The 14,273-nt window shown below is 44.4% G+C and overlaps 1 protein-coding gene across 2 annotated transcripts in view; it reads left to right on the top strand.

Annotated features, from left to right (window-relative positions):
• PPM1H (protein phosphatase, Mg2+/Mn2+ dependent 1H) overlaps positions 1-14,273 on the top strand; it is a 281,418-nt gene that overhangs the window by 244,878 nt on the left and 22,267 nt on the right. The window contains exon 10 of one of the 2 annotated variants that reach the window (XR_004343889.1): positions 13,321-13,426. Coding sequence is in view for 1 of the 2 variants with exons in the window: in XM_030323105.1 (XP_030178965.1) it covers positions 13,321-13,468 (148 nt within the window). In the remaining variant the exon portion in view is untranslated. Of the gene's footprint in view, positions 1-13,320; positions 13,710-14,273 lie in introns of those variants that run through there. The other variant, XM_030323105.1, reaches the window with a different exon arrangement.

Raw genomic sequence — 14,273 nt, 5'->3', positions numbered from 1 at the left:
CCCAAGCAGGCTCCACCCTGTCAGTGCAGAATCCAGCTTGGGACTTGATCCCATGAACTGCGAGATGGTGACCTGAGCCGACATCTAAGAGTCCATCACCCACCTGACTGAGCCACCCAGGCACCTCAATAAATATATTAAAAAACACTCAACTGCAGGGGTGCCTGGGTGGCTCAATCAGTTAAGCATCCAACTCTTGGTCCAGATTGAGGTCTTGTCTCATGGTCGTGACTTCAAACCCTACGGTGGGCCCTGTGCTGGGTGTGAAGCCTGCTTAAAAAAACAAACAAAAAACAAAATAAAACACTCAAATGCAGTAAACAGAGAGGTAAAATTAAAGATGTAGAGCAACCGTAGATGGTTTTGTGAATTTGTAGACAGGACTGGTCACACTTGGCGTCCCTGGTGAAGTTGGACGTTTGTATATCCTGTGACTCGAAGTTCTCCTAGTTCTGTACCCTGGAGCAGTGGTTCTGAACGTGCGGTCCTTGGCTCACATGGCACCAGCATCCTCTGAGCACGTGTTACAAATGCAATTTCTCAGGCCTCACCCCACATCTACCAAATAAAACTCCAGTGGTGGGACCCAGCAGTTGGTGTTTTAACCAACCATCTGGGTGATCTGGTGCTGCTAAAAGATCTGGTGACCTGGTGCTCTCAAAAAGAGATCCACAGAATTGTTCTTATTACAAAAGCTGCAATCAACACACATGTCATAGGATGGATAAACTAAGGACAGAATGTTTGACAGCTCAAAAAAGGGAATGCACCAAACTTGTGCTCATTAGCAGGGAAAAATCTCCAAAACATAATGTCGAGCTTAATAAGCAAGTCACAGATGAATACACATATTATGATTCTATTTACATGAAGTAGAAAACTAACAATATATCATTTAGGCATATAGATAATAAAACTATAACAGAAAGCAAGAGAATTAACCCCAAATTCAGGATAATAGTTACTTTGGTAGGAGAGGTAGCGGGCGGCAGGGGAATGTATGTGCTTGAGGAAGGGCTAACGGGGAGCTTCTGAGATACTCCTGGTAATGTTCTCTTCCTTTAGCTAGATGGCAGGAACATGATTATGCATGCTTTTGAAACTATATACATGTTGTAGTTAAGTATTTGTACGTAAAGTATGAGAGGCAGTATAGCCTAGTGCTTACTAGCAGAGAATCTAGTCGGACTGCCTGAGTTCAAATCCAGGTTCTGCCCCTTCTACACTTTAGAAGTGTGCCTGGAGAAGTTTCTTGACTTCTCCGTGCCTCAGATTCCTCAACTGTAAAATGGGGGTTCCGATAGTACTGACCTCATAGAGCAGTGATGTTTGTTGTTGTTGTTTGTTGAATTTATTCTGTTTGATGCCGTGTTTCTATGTTTCATGTATTTCACAACAAAAAATACCCCTTGAGGAAAAAAGTGAAGCTCAACTGTCTCCCTCTTAGACTTGTTTGGTATCCATTTGTTTGGATTCTTTTATTTGAACTTAAATGCGTTTTTCTCCTGTTGAGCTTTTATCTTTAATCTGTGTTTTATAACCTGCTTGTTAGCAATATTCTCGTTGATTTTCTCTACCGTGATTGTTTTTATAAAGCTTTGCAAAGCCGGCTGACAGGTATGAGTGCAAAGGCACTGAACACTTTTCTTTTTAATCTTTCCAGGCTGGCTTGGTTTTGCTTACCAGCCCACCTCTCTCCATGGCAACAAATCTGCCCTCCAGGGAGCAGTAACCCATGGACAGTGTTGTCGCTGGGCAGGTGCACACCAGGTCAGAGCAGGCTCCTGGGTTCAGAAGAACTGCCTCCAGAAGCAGGGCTTATAGGGATTTCCGTGGAACAAACAGGGCAGGAAGGAAAAAGATTTTTTTTTTTTTGTCTGCCTTTTGGGGAAGATGGCAAACCAAAGCCAAAGAAAGAATCCTGTATCAGATAGATGGATGTGTCAAAGGGAAAGTTGTAAGATGAGCACAGTTTTATTAGTAAGAGAGAGAATATCAGGCTGGAGACCATGGGCAAAGGTTTCGTCTCTGCCAGATAACTCCAATTCAGATTCATTCGTTTGGGAAATATTATTAGGGAACCTGTTTAGACCTGGCCCCTGCCCTCTGGGAGGTTAGAGTCTAGAGGGGGTTATGGAAACATAAGGAAGTTACAACATAAGTGATGAAAGAGAGGAGCCTAACCGGGAGCAAGGGATACCCAAGAAAGCCTTCCACAGGAAGGGATATCTAAATTTAAACCCGAAGAACAGATGAGTGTGAGCCGGGCAATGTAGGGCGAGGTGCAGCTGGGGAGGGAGATGGCAGACAGTCAGGAGGGCTGACCGGGCTCAGTCTGTGCTGTCCACAGATGAGGTGTGACAGGGAAAGGGGCCAGGTTATGGCCAACCTTACGAACTCACAAGATTAACGAATGTGCAAATTAGTTGTAGGAAAGGGAGTCTGTAATAATGACGGGAATTTGTGTAATTCGTTCATCCTAGTCCATAATCAGCAAACATTCTGTGCCATCTGATGGTGAAAACCTGAGATGTGGGTTGTTGCTCTACCCCCGTGTGCTCCTTTGTAATTTAAACAATACCGGGAAATCAGAAAAACTGAATTTATTTCACACTCATGGCTTCGAAGCTGTGTAAAATTTTCTCTCCCGTGTGTGACATATTTGTACACATCTGTGTGTAATTTGGGAGGTGGGCACCGTGCTCATGCCCTGTGAGTTTTTCCCTTGTGCGGCCCATGGAGAGCTCAGTCCCAAAAGCCATGACAGGGGTTCACTTTGATTGGGAGCTGTTCTGATCTTCCTGTGCAATACAAACATGAGTGAAAGCCATCCTAATAAGTTTTAGCCTAAATTATAATTTCTGTGAGGAGGGAAGACTCACTTTATAATTCCGGAGGCTCTGTGGGCTGTTCCTTGGCCAAGATTCCTTTCTCTCCAAATGCACCCCAGGACCGAAGTTTTGTCTATGTGGTCGTGGGGGAGAAAGGAGGAGGGTTCATGGGGCGCCTGGGTGGCGCAGTCGGTTAAGCGTCCGACTTCAGCCAGGTCACGATCTCGCGGTCCGTGAGTTCGAGCCCCGCGTCGGGCTCTGGGCTGATGGCTCAGAGCCTGGAGCCTGTTTCTGATTCTGTGTCTCCCTCTCTCTCTGCCCCTCCCCCGTTCATGCTCTGTCTCTCTCTGTCCCAAAAATAAAATAAAATAAAAAAAAAAAAACGTTGAAAAAGAAAGGAGGAGGGTTCAAACCTGAGGCACTGACCAGATGAGGTCAGCCTACTGTTTGATAGAAAATGAGAGAGGAAAGGTGTACCCCCAGGGCAGGCGGCCTGAGAGGGAGGGAAGGCAACATAACAAGTGAGAAGAACCACAAAATGTTTCTTCATTTGAGGTTTTGAATGGGGCTGCTTTACTCTGGGTTCTGCTGAGTTAACACAGTTTTGTCTAGAATGTAGCACAACAGAAAGAGGCAGACCATTAGCCCTGTGACAGGCAGGACTTTGGGGGGTTGCCTTTGGATGACTTTGCTTTTAATATTACGTGTAGGTTGTTTCCTTTGTCTTTTTCTTTTCTTCTTAGTGACTGCCAGCATTGTCTTCCTGTGATGATATCCTTCCCAACAAGGAACTTGAAATAACATCTCCCCCTCCACAGTACAGAGTGAGGGAAGCATAAAGATTAGGTTTGTGAATTTCTGACCCTCACACCATCCTCTCAGGCAGAGATGGAGTCAAAATAAGCTGTCTGATCTTCTTGACTCTATCTTATGAAGTCCTTTTGCTGTTTTGAACTGTCTCCACAAAGGAACCAGAAAATTAAAAGGAGGCTTTACGGACAAGTCAGGAGTGTGGTGGGACTCCTTCCTCCCTCAGTCCCTTCTTTCCTTCCCATCTTCCTTCCCTTTTTCTTTTCTTTTGATGGGAGTATTCCCTGAAGTATAGCAGGGCTGGCAGGTATGGGAGTCTTCGTGGGGTTATGAATTGGATCGTGTATAGGAAATCTACCAAGCTAGCACTTGAGTCGGATGGTTGGAAGTCACGAAGGTTGGGCTGCACAACCTGTAGTTCTCTGTAATACCAGTGAGATTCTCTTTTGAGGCCTACACACCCTGCACAATTTGGAGAGGGTGCTCAAAGAAAGGCCTGGAAGGGCTTTTCTGAGGCAAAATATCTAGGATTGACTTATCCCCTCTGTCAGGCTGGAGGCTTAGCGGTAGATCTCTTGCGAGGAATATTCAAAATGGAGGCATGTGTGTAAACATTCAAAGAGGATGCTTGATATTTCGTCAGAAAGTAAGAAATTGTCAGTATTACTAAGGGGTAAGGGCATGGGTAAGGCCAAGGGGAAATAGAGCCAAAGAACAGTTAACCAAACATGAAAGCATAGTATGTAGCCATATTCCAAATGCCAAAGCATAACTTTGCAAGGCTCTGCCAGTCCTCGATTGCCCAAAACCTGTCTGTGGAAATCTCATCTTTGTAACTTGGACCTAATGATCCTCAGTCTTCCTGCCATGACACTCAAGGCGCTTATTATGGGGTATTAAATCTGTAAGTACCCATATAATGTAAATTCCACAGAGCATTTCCCTAATAAGAGAAGCCGTCTTGATGGTTCTCCTTCAGATGTCACTCTTCAGGTCCACGCTCTCCAAGACTCGGATCTGTGTGCCTTGATGCGGAAGAGATTAATCAGTGGGAAGTTAGTAGCAAGACACCCACCAACACTGACAGCAGTATACTGATGCAGCTCTTAAGTGCCAGTTTGTATTTCCTCGATAATACGAAATTTATTTTGGCAAAAGACTAAAGTTCTTTTTGTGAAATCTCTCCGTGAATTAGCTGAACTAATTTCTACCAGCACCACATGGTTTTGAAAAACTATGCCTCAGATGCAAAAAGGAAGGGTTCCCTCACCACCACCCTCCCCCCTCCCCAGTATCAATTACATGTCTTAGGAACAAATTTGTGAGTGCCTGATCTGCTGTTTGAAGACTAGATAAAATCTGCATTTTTGTTTCTTTTGCAATGTTGAGCGTATTTAGACCCATGAGAACTTGGAAGCCAGCCTGCGAGCCTGCCTCTAAACAGCACGCGGCCAGGCCCATCTTGCCTCCCTCACTGCTGTTTATGTGGCTGCTGGAGCAGAGCTGTGTGGCCACTTAGTTGGAACATCAGGGCATTTTAAAGGGCTTGCCAGGGAAGACTGAAAAGGAAATGGTCTACTGCTCCCTCTCACATTGAAATTTTGCTGTTTGGGATACAAACTAAAACAAACATGCACCACCTAAGGAACCAGGGAGGAGATGCCAGGGGCACAAGGGTGGAGAAGGCCTGACAAATGTTCTCACCCTCTCCCATGGAGGTGGGCAGCTCTCCCCAGACTGTGGCCTTGCACCTGCTGCCACATAAACCCCTAATGTACACAGTGGCCGTGTCACGGACAGTAGCCATCATTATTCCAGTGTGTCAGGGTGTTCCACCTGACTGGGATCCCCGTGCCCTGGGCAGGGGACAGAAGCTGTGACGAGTGGTTTCAGTGACTTCAGAGCTGGACAAGGGACACATGTGGGTCAGCTCCCAGCAGTGAGCCTAAGTCATGCCTCCTCCCGGGATGAATTGCCTGGTTCCAAGTACAATAAGGAGCCCTCTCCAAGCCACCCTTCACCCCCCCCCCCCACCCACCCAGTCACCATAGATCCCTGCCAATGTTCCAAAGCTTAGGAGAGCTTTTCTACCTCTTAAATTTCAGAGGCCTGCTCAGAATGCAAAAAAGGTTCCTCCTCCTGTTCCCATCACACTCTATTACTGCTGGGCATCAGCAGATGGACGCTGCCTTTTATATGCAAATATTTGGAACCCATTAATCCCCCAGTTCCTGCCACGAAAGCCCCAGATCTGTACCATCTAAATGGCAAATAGCAGTTCCCACCCAACTAGAACTATTAAAGCCTTTAAGGCACGGTTATAGCCTGCGGCCTGAAATGGACAGTATTTTTGACACCAGTGCTGATTCAAATGTGGTCTCTGTGAGAAACAGACTCTGTAAGAAAGAGGTGGATGACTGAAGGCAAATCTCTCGGGGGAAGAGAAAGGCATTTTATGTTTAATGGGGAGAATGGTAGCTAACGTTTACTGATCTCTGACCCAAGTGACCCAAGACTGTGCTGAATGCTTTGTGGAAGGATCTCATTCATTCCTTGGAGGAGCCTTTGAGGTTTGCACTATCATCATTCCAGATTTATAAGTAAGAAAAGAGGGGCTCCAAGAGGCTAAGGAATTTTTCCAGAGTGCCCATCTGGGCGGAGGGCGGCGGGGAACCAGGATTGGACCCTAGGCAACCTGCGCCCACACCCTGAGCCCTTTGTGCGCCCTGCTGGAGAGGTGAAAGAACTAAGAAGTGCCACCGACGTGGCTGGGACAACAGAGACAATTGAGGATTTATCGGCCTCCTTCCACCCTGTTAGTGAACAGAGCTCCTGGCCTTCCCATAGTTGTTCAGCCCTCTTCCCTTTGTTTTTTTTCCCCTCCCCTGCTGTCCTTTCTCTGCTCCCTCCCCCTCAGAGCCTGAGGAAGCCTCTGAGCCAAGCCCTGTGCTGCCTGCCAAGTCAGCTCCCTCCCTAGCAGCCATTTCTTTGAGCAGAGCTTTGCTGATCAATATTGAAAGCTTCAGCTAGAGAAGAAAAATGTTCTCAAAATACAAAACTTGTCTCCCAGGGAGATTCTTTCTTACAGGAGAGTGAAACCTTCAAACTGCTCCAGCAGTTCTCTCCTGCAGTCTGACCGAGCATTCTGAAGAAAGGCGATCGAGAATGGCCCTTCCTCTGCTCCACGTCAGTTTCTAGATCACCAGGCTCCTCAAGCCTGCCTCACAGCCCCGGCCCGGGTGTACTGGAATCCACTTCCCTGTCACTGTCTTCAGCTGCACCATATTCTTTGTTGCTCTCCTGAGTACTTGTACTTAAATTTCATGTGTTGACTCTGTCTATGGCACGCGTATGCCCCTGTGGTCAGCCTCAGTACCAACATCTGTAGAGCTGTCCTGTTTTATTGTCTCATGTAGCCGTTTCTTTCTGAGTCCCCAACCAGGCAGCCCTTGTCAGGTTTCCCTTGGAGGAAAACCAAATGGGAGTGAGGAGACCCAGTTTTTTACCATCAGAGAAAGTTGTTTTTTCTCCTACCGGTTTTGATAAAAACGCAACCTTACAAATGGTTTCATGCCCGAGGCAAGTTGGCTCTTAAATGTGGATGTCAGTATACTCTGAAATGGCCACCAGCCTGGGTGAATACTGGAGTTGGGGCAAACAACCTCCTTCCAAGAGCTGGTTTCTGGGGTTGTGTTGAGGTGATCATTTATGAGGAAAGCGTTCTGCAGGTCACCTCATTTTACCTGAATGTTTCTCACTCCATTTCAGTACTGGGTCTCCTGTAGCCTGAAGGAAATGTCAGGAAATTGGTCCTGGAGTTCAGCTGTACCATTAAGTCCCTGAATACAGCATCTAATCAGTCCCCTTCAGTTGTCCACACGGACTGCTCTTTCACAGAGGGGGATACCACACTCACCAGAGAAGTCTGGCAAAGAGAAGTCATGTGGAGGAATCTGAGCTCCTGGCAGCAGTGTTGGAAGAAGTGATCCTAGGCATTCTCCCTAAGCCTCCCACTCAGGTTGGGGCCGTCCTTCCTTGAAACACACGGATGCGTGGGTGATGGCAAGAACCCAATGAAACTGAAGCTCTGTGAGGGTTACAGTTGGGTAGGCTCGCCACACAGGAAAAGTGTGAAGTTCAACCTCACACCACTCCTGTGGTATGGGAATCCTAAAACCAAGAAATTATATGTTCTACAGCTAGAAAAACCCAGAGTGTCTCCCAGTAAAGGCAAATCCAAAGCTCTCTCTGTAACTGAGAGCACAAACAACCCTTACTGAAGAGAAACTTCTGTCTTACCTTCAAATCCACTATGAGAAAGGATAACTACATACAATGGAGCCTTCCCTGTAACTCACCAAGAAAACCCAACAGAACAGGTTGAAACTTTAAACATGTACACATAGAACCACAAGGTAAGAAAAGGTAGATGTGGAAAACAACCAGATGAACATTCACAAGGGTGAAAGTATGTCACTGAAATAAAGTTACTATAGTTGGCCCTTGAATAACATAGGTTTGAACTTCATGAGTCCACTTATTCATGGATTTTTTTTGACAGAATACTGTAAATATGTTTCCTCTTCCTTATGATTTTTAAAAAACATTTTCTCTAGCTTTATTGTAAGTATACAGTAATAAGTATAACATACAAAATACATGTTAACTGTTTATGTTACCAGTAAAGGTTCCAGGGAACAATAGGCTATTAATAGTTAAGTTTTGGGAGGGTCAAGAGTTCTACTTGGCTTTTTGACTGTGCAGGGGTCGGTGCCCCTAACCTCTGTGTTGTTGAAGGGTTAGCTGTACTGAATGGATTGAAGAGTAAACTGCTTAAAGCAGGAATTAGTGAATTTACAGAAATCACAGAGAGAGAAAAAAGAACAGGAAATAAGTGGAAATCTGGAAGGTAAAATGAAAAGGTCTAATGGTAGAAAATATAAAAAATAGAGGGCAAGCAATATTCAAAAAGCTCACAGTTGAGAATTTTCCAAAATCAAAGAAATATCTTCTCATTTGAAAGAGTAAAACAAATTTCCAACCATGGGAGAGAAAAAGGAATCCTCACTGTTCTTAGTGTAACTTCATAACATCCTAACAAAACAGCAGTAAAAACTTAAAAGCTACCGAGAAGACTGTTACTTGCAAAGAAATGATACAAGACAGACTTCTCAAAAAGAGAAGCCAGAATAAATGAAATATTATCTCTAAACTGCTGAGGGGAAATAATGGTCAGTCTAGAAATCTATACCCAATAAAGCTATCATGCAAGATTAAAAGCAAAAATAAAGATTTTTGTGGTCCAAAGACTGGGTGACTGTATCCCTTACAGACCGCTGTTTACTAACAATGGACTTCAACAGAAAAAAAATCAAACTCGGAAGGAATGGATTTCAAAGAACACAGAAGTTAGTATTTTAGTTTATTTATATAACTGTAGATTATAAATGCTAAAAATGACTAATAGAGGCTTAAAAATAAGACAGAATTCAACTACCAGGCAGTAACATGTTGGATGAAAGAAGGCATTCTAAGATCACTTTATTTTCTGGAGGAGGACATAAATACAGATTAACCTACATATTAAAAACTTAAGGGGGCGCCTGGGTGGCGCAGTCGGTTAAGCGTCCGACTTCAGCCATGTCACGATCTCGCGGTCCGGGAGTTCGAGCCCCGCGTCAGGCTCTGGGCTGATGGCTCAGAGCCTGGAGCCTGTTTCCGATTCTGTGTCTCCCTCTCTCTCTGCCCCTCCCCCGTTCATGCTCTGTCTCTCTCTGTCCCCAAAATAACTAAACGTTGAAAAAAAAAATTTAAAAAAAATGTAAAAAATTAAAAAATAAAAAACTTAAGCATAACTACTAAAATGATAGAAATAAACTATCACTTCTAAACCATTGAGGGAGGGAAAAGGTGTTAAAGCAATCAACCTGACAGCAAGGATGAAGAAAAACATAATAAACAGAAAATACATAGGAAGTTTTATATATATTAATACATATATATTAGCGATGGCAGAGATAAGCTCTGATGTATCAGTTTTTACAATAAGCAAATTTAGCTTGCGTTGTAATAACTGAGATTAGATTTTATTTTAATTAGCCACATGCCACTAGTGAAATACACTTTAAAATTCAAAGTTGCGAAGTCCTACTCTGCTTTGTAGATGCTATCATTGAAAAGTATCAGGGTGAGGAGGTGGCATTGAAAATGACTATGATTTCTTGCCTAAGAGATTCGGAATCACGTTAGCTAAGGATGACAGATGGGGAAGTCCCACCTTGAAAGTGAAAAGAAGTTAACATTTATTGACTACTTCTTGAGTCTTAACTGGGGTCTACCGAGGAACTTAAGGAGCATCAAAGAGACGGATTTATGCTGTGTGTCATAGAAGCCCAGACACAGGAGTACTTGGAGCGTGTAGTAGGTGTGGAAGGCCACCCTCTGCCCTCCCCAAAAAAAGAGACTTTAGGAAGACAGGAGATATCACAGGTAAAGAAGATGGTCAGCGGTGTCTGTGCTGGAGAAAGGTTGAGCTGAATGAGTACTGGGAAGAAGCTTTAGGTCCAGTTTAGTATGGTAGTGGGCCTACTGGTAAGAGATTAAGGAGGAAAAAAGAGAAGACATTGAAGAAGCAGAAATGGATTTCTCTCTCAAGAAGGTCAGCACCTAAAGGAAGACGGAATGGATGGTAAAGAGAAATTCAGGCTCAAGGGAAGTTATCTTGGAATAGGCAATCGCCATTTTTAAGAATAAAACCTTAATTATCTAGAGTCCTTGGGGAAATGAGTTTCCTGGGTAACCAGCTTTTCTGGGTGACCTGATGCTGCTTTTTAAGATGCCATTGCTAATTTTGATCATTTTTTAAATACCCAGAGTCACCAGCAATAGCAATATCAGGGTGGTCTCTGGCCTTTAAGGGTGATACTCCTTTGTGACTTCATTTAACCTTGTTTTGAGCTCTCTCCATCGTTGCCCCATGGCAGCAGGAGCTGCCAAGGCCTCCAGGAGGATTTCCCTCTAGACTAACCACAGAGTGCCATCAAGAGTTCTTTTATCTATTATTTGAGATCTTTGAGCATCTTTCTTTTCCTATCAGCCACCTTTTATCATAACTTGCCATAATTTTCTATGTCTGGTATGCTCTTGAGCTAGTGTGTTCAGTTCTGACCGATGCATCTACTCTGTATTGACTCAACCAGGCTTCTTGAAAGACTAACGTTTGGCCTGTGGTCAACCAGCAGGATAGTAAACATCACTCTGATCTTTTTGGTAGCCTTTCCCCACGTGGTCGTGTCTCAGATACACAATTTAATATACAACCAAGAGTAACCTGGGGTGAGCATCTGAGAGGTTCTTCTGAATATAGCATAAGCTCTGGTATATGGATTGGGGGTATTTATTTGGCTCTTTAGCCAAAGGCCTCTCTGGACTCCTTTGAACTTTCAGAGAGGGCTGACTGGCCACATCTTCCCTCAAGAGCAACCTAAGAGATTTCTGTCTTGGGGCGCCTAGGTGGTTCAGTCAGTTAAGTGTCTGACTTCGCCTCAGGTCATGATCTCAGGGTTCATGAGTTCAAGCCCTGCATCAGGCTCCATGCTGACCGTGTGGAGCCTGCTTGGGATTCTTTCTCTCTCACCGCCCCCCACCCCTGTCTTTGCCCCTCCCCCACTTATGCTCGCTCGCTCTAAATAAACTACAAAAAATATTTTTTTAAAAAAGGGGATTCCTGCCTCAAAGCTGATATTTTTCTCAATACAGATAGAAAAAGGTATCTATCTTATCACCTATCACCACCTATCACCTATCACCCATCCTCCAGGAGGAAAGGGATTTTGTATTAACTAAAACAGCCTCTCCTCTGTCAGCTGTATGGTATGCTAGACCTCTCTCTGCTACCTGGGCTGCAAACACACTTGAGTCTCAAAGACTTTATGTCCGGGGCGCCTGGGTGGCTCAGTTGGTTGGGCGTCTGACTTCTGCTCAGGTCATGATCTCGCAGTCCATGAGTTTAAGCCCCGTGTCGAGCTCTGTGCTGACAGCTCAGAGCCTGGAGCCTATTTGGAATTCTGTGTCTCCCTCTCTCTCTGACCCTCCCCGTTCATGCTCTGTCTCTCTCTGTCTCAAAAATAAATAAACGTTAAAAAATTTTAAAAAAAAAAAAAGACTTTTATGACCTAGAATCTTAATCCTGAGATAATTCGCTACAGACCTTAGTCTTAAAAATTGTAATGATGGGTGAGATGGCGGTCTCTTTTAATATGAGACTCAGTAAATCCATAAGGGGTCTTAACAGAAGAAACAAAAGAGCCTTCTGGTGTTCTGAATTCCGTAAAATCACAGTCCTGAGGGCAAGGCAGAGACATTCCAAAGTAGGGAAAAGCCACTAGTAATACCAGGGTGGTCTGTTGTTAAAGGTCCACAGGCTGGTTTCCAAGAAGTCGTCCTTATAGGGTGACATTTATTATCTTGGTGATTTATCAGAGTCTGGCTTTTAGCTTTTCAGGTTCAGAACCTGGTTTAATCAACACACAAAGAACAGATTCATTGTCAGAGCTGGGCTCACCCTAACCACGCTCACAAGATTGATCTGGAAACCGAAATTCCAGTTGACATTTATATGGAGAAATATAACTGACTGATCTTCTCAAAGTACAATGACTAGCTCATTCTTTTCCTGTAGGCAGGCCTACACAAGGAGCCAGATCATAATCGGGCTATTTGGTGAACGTGAAATCAGAGTTAACGGTGAATCATGTTTAATGGCACAGGCTAAGAGAATAATTCATCCACACTAAATATGGTCCTACCAGCGGAACTGAATCTCTTTGAAGTCTGTCAGCTAAGACTCCCTCTGCTCTGATCACTATTTAGATAGACACCTGCCAATGTTATGCCTTGTTTTTTTAATGCCTCAAGGCCAACCCAGGCCCACACCCACCGAAATCCCCTCCCACACTGGTCTTTAGATGTTAATACTTTTCCATTGACTAATAGCATAGTCATTCTTTTTCCGTAAGTTTAAATCTCCCTGAACAGTCTTATTTTCAAATTCTAGGGGGATCCCTTGCCACACCTACACTGATCCACACCAAGGTTTATCAGTCATTTCCCAAAAACACCTTCACATTTTTATTATATTCCTGTGCCACGTGTACTACTCATGTTTTTATTTAACTCACTTTTTAAAAACCATTTCATTTGAAAAGATTGACCCCTACCAAAAATAGAAAAGGACTATCCTTTGTCCTATAAAGAATGTGGTGCAAAAAATAAACACTGAAAACAAAGCTCATATGTTTCCCATGTAATTTTTTCAACTAGCCATAGTTTGCCATGCAAAGCTGTGAGCCTGAGCAGATCCATGTTAAAAGATCAACTCACACCAAACTGAGAGACTCTCTCCTTCACATAATCAAACACCTCAAAGGAGGATTCCACAGCAGAACCAATTTAGGGGATTATTCAATGTATGTGGTGCCTTGTCCATCTACCACCTAAAAGAATAACCTCACGTTAGGCATCACAATTTCGGGAAAAGATGGCCTGGACTTTTTGAGACTTTAGGGATATTTCAAAACTGTTTACACAGCTGTAGTGATGCCTCCTTCCCAGCCTCACTTGACTCCAGACTCTGTCTGATGCCACACTGATTGTCTCATTCCTGCTTCTCCCTGCACAGGTACACACTGGCAGCTCAGGACCTGGTGATGCGTGCCCGCGGTGTCCTGAAGGACAGAGGATGGCGGATATCTAATGACCGGCTGGGCTCAGGAGACGACATTTCTGTATATGTCATTCCTTTAATACATGGGAACAAACTTTCATGAAAACGGCCCAGAGGGTTGGGAGGACAACAGGGGAGAAAACTGGGACATGTCTTGGCAGGGCAGAACTGGGAAGTGCCCCAGCAGAGTTCCAGGTGATGCAACCTCTTCCCAGGCCAGGTGGGGGATTTGCTGCCGAAAGGCTACTGGCTGTACTTCTGGGGGACCCTTAGATTTCAGTTTCCTCTTTAGTAACAGGTCTGGATACTCAACAAGAGCAAAACATAAAGGCTGCTACTGAGTACTGTGTTTCTTTTAGTTCCTTTAATAGGCCTCCTAGGTGGCCACTACCTAATTTTGGGCACACACATCATATTTATTTGGAGTAGCTGGGGCAGCCATTTTCAGGTGTAACTGGCAGGAGATTCTTCGGCCTATCAAGCTGCCAGCTTCTCTACGGGTTAAAAGTGCTGCATTGGAAAGTTGGGGATCATGTCTCAGAAAGTGTAAGCACCCATCTTCTAGTAAGCCTGAGATTTATTTCAGGGAATGCTGTGTGTGTGTGTGTGTGTGTGTGTGTGTGTGTGTGTGTGTGTGTGTCCCTCTCTTCATTCTTTCATGGTTATGGTGGGGAGAAGCAGGGATTTTTTTCTGTTTGATATTCCTTGAATCTTAATTGTTTCCCTTCCATAAAACAGGCCTGGGACTTTCCAGCTCCTTGCTGAGGAATTTGTATGTCAAAGTGCAGCCCAGGCTGTCCCCGTATCCTGTAGCCCACACCACCCAGGCAGCCTTCTGGATCAGTGCCCTGGCTGACAGAGCACTGTCTTTGTTGTGTAACAGTTTGTTCCCGGGTTGCGTTTTCTCA

The sequence above is a fragment of the Lynx canadensis genome, chromosome B4 (genome assembly GCF_007474595.2).
Source record: "Lynx canadensis isolate LIC74 chromosome B4, mLynCan4.pri.v2, whole genome shotgun sequence".
In the NCBI taxonomy this organism is placed as follows: domain Eukaryota; kingdom Metazoa; phylum Chordata; class Mammalia; order Carnivora; family Felidae; genus Lynx; species Lynx canadensis.
Note: the sequence above shows the minus strand (reverse complement) of the source record. Positions and strands in the feature narration are given on the sequence as shown.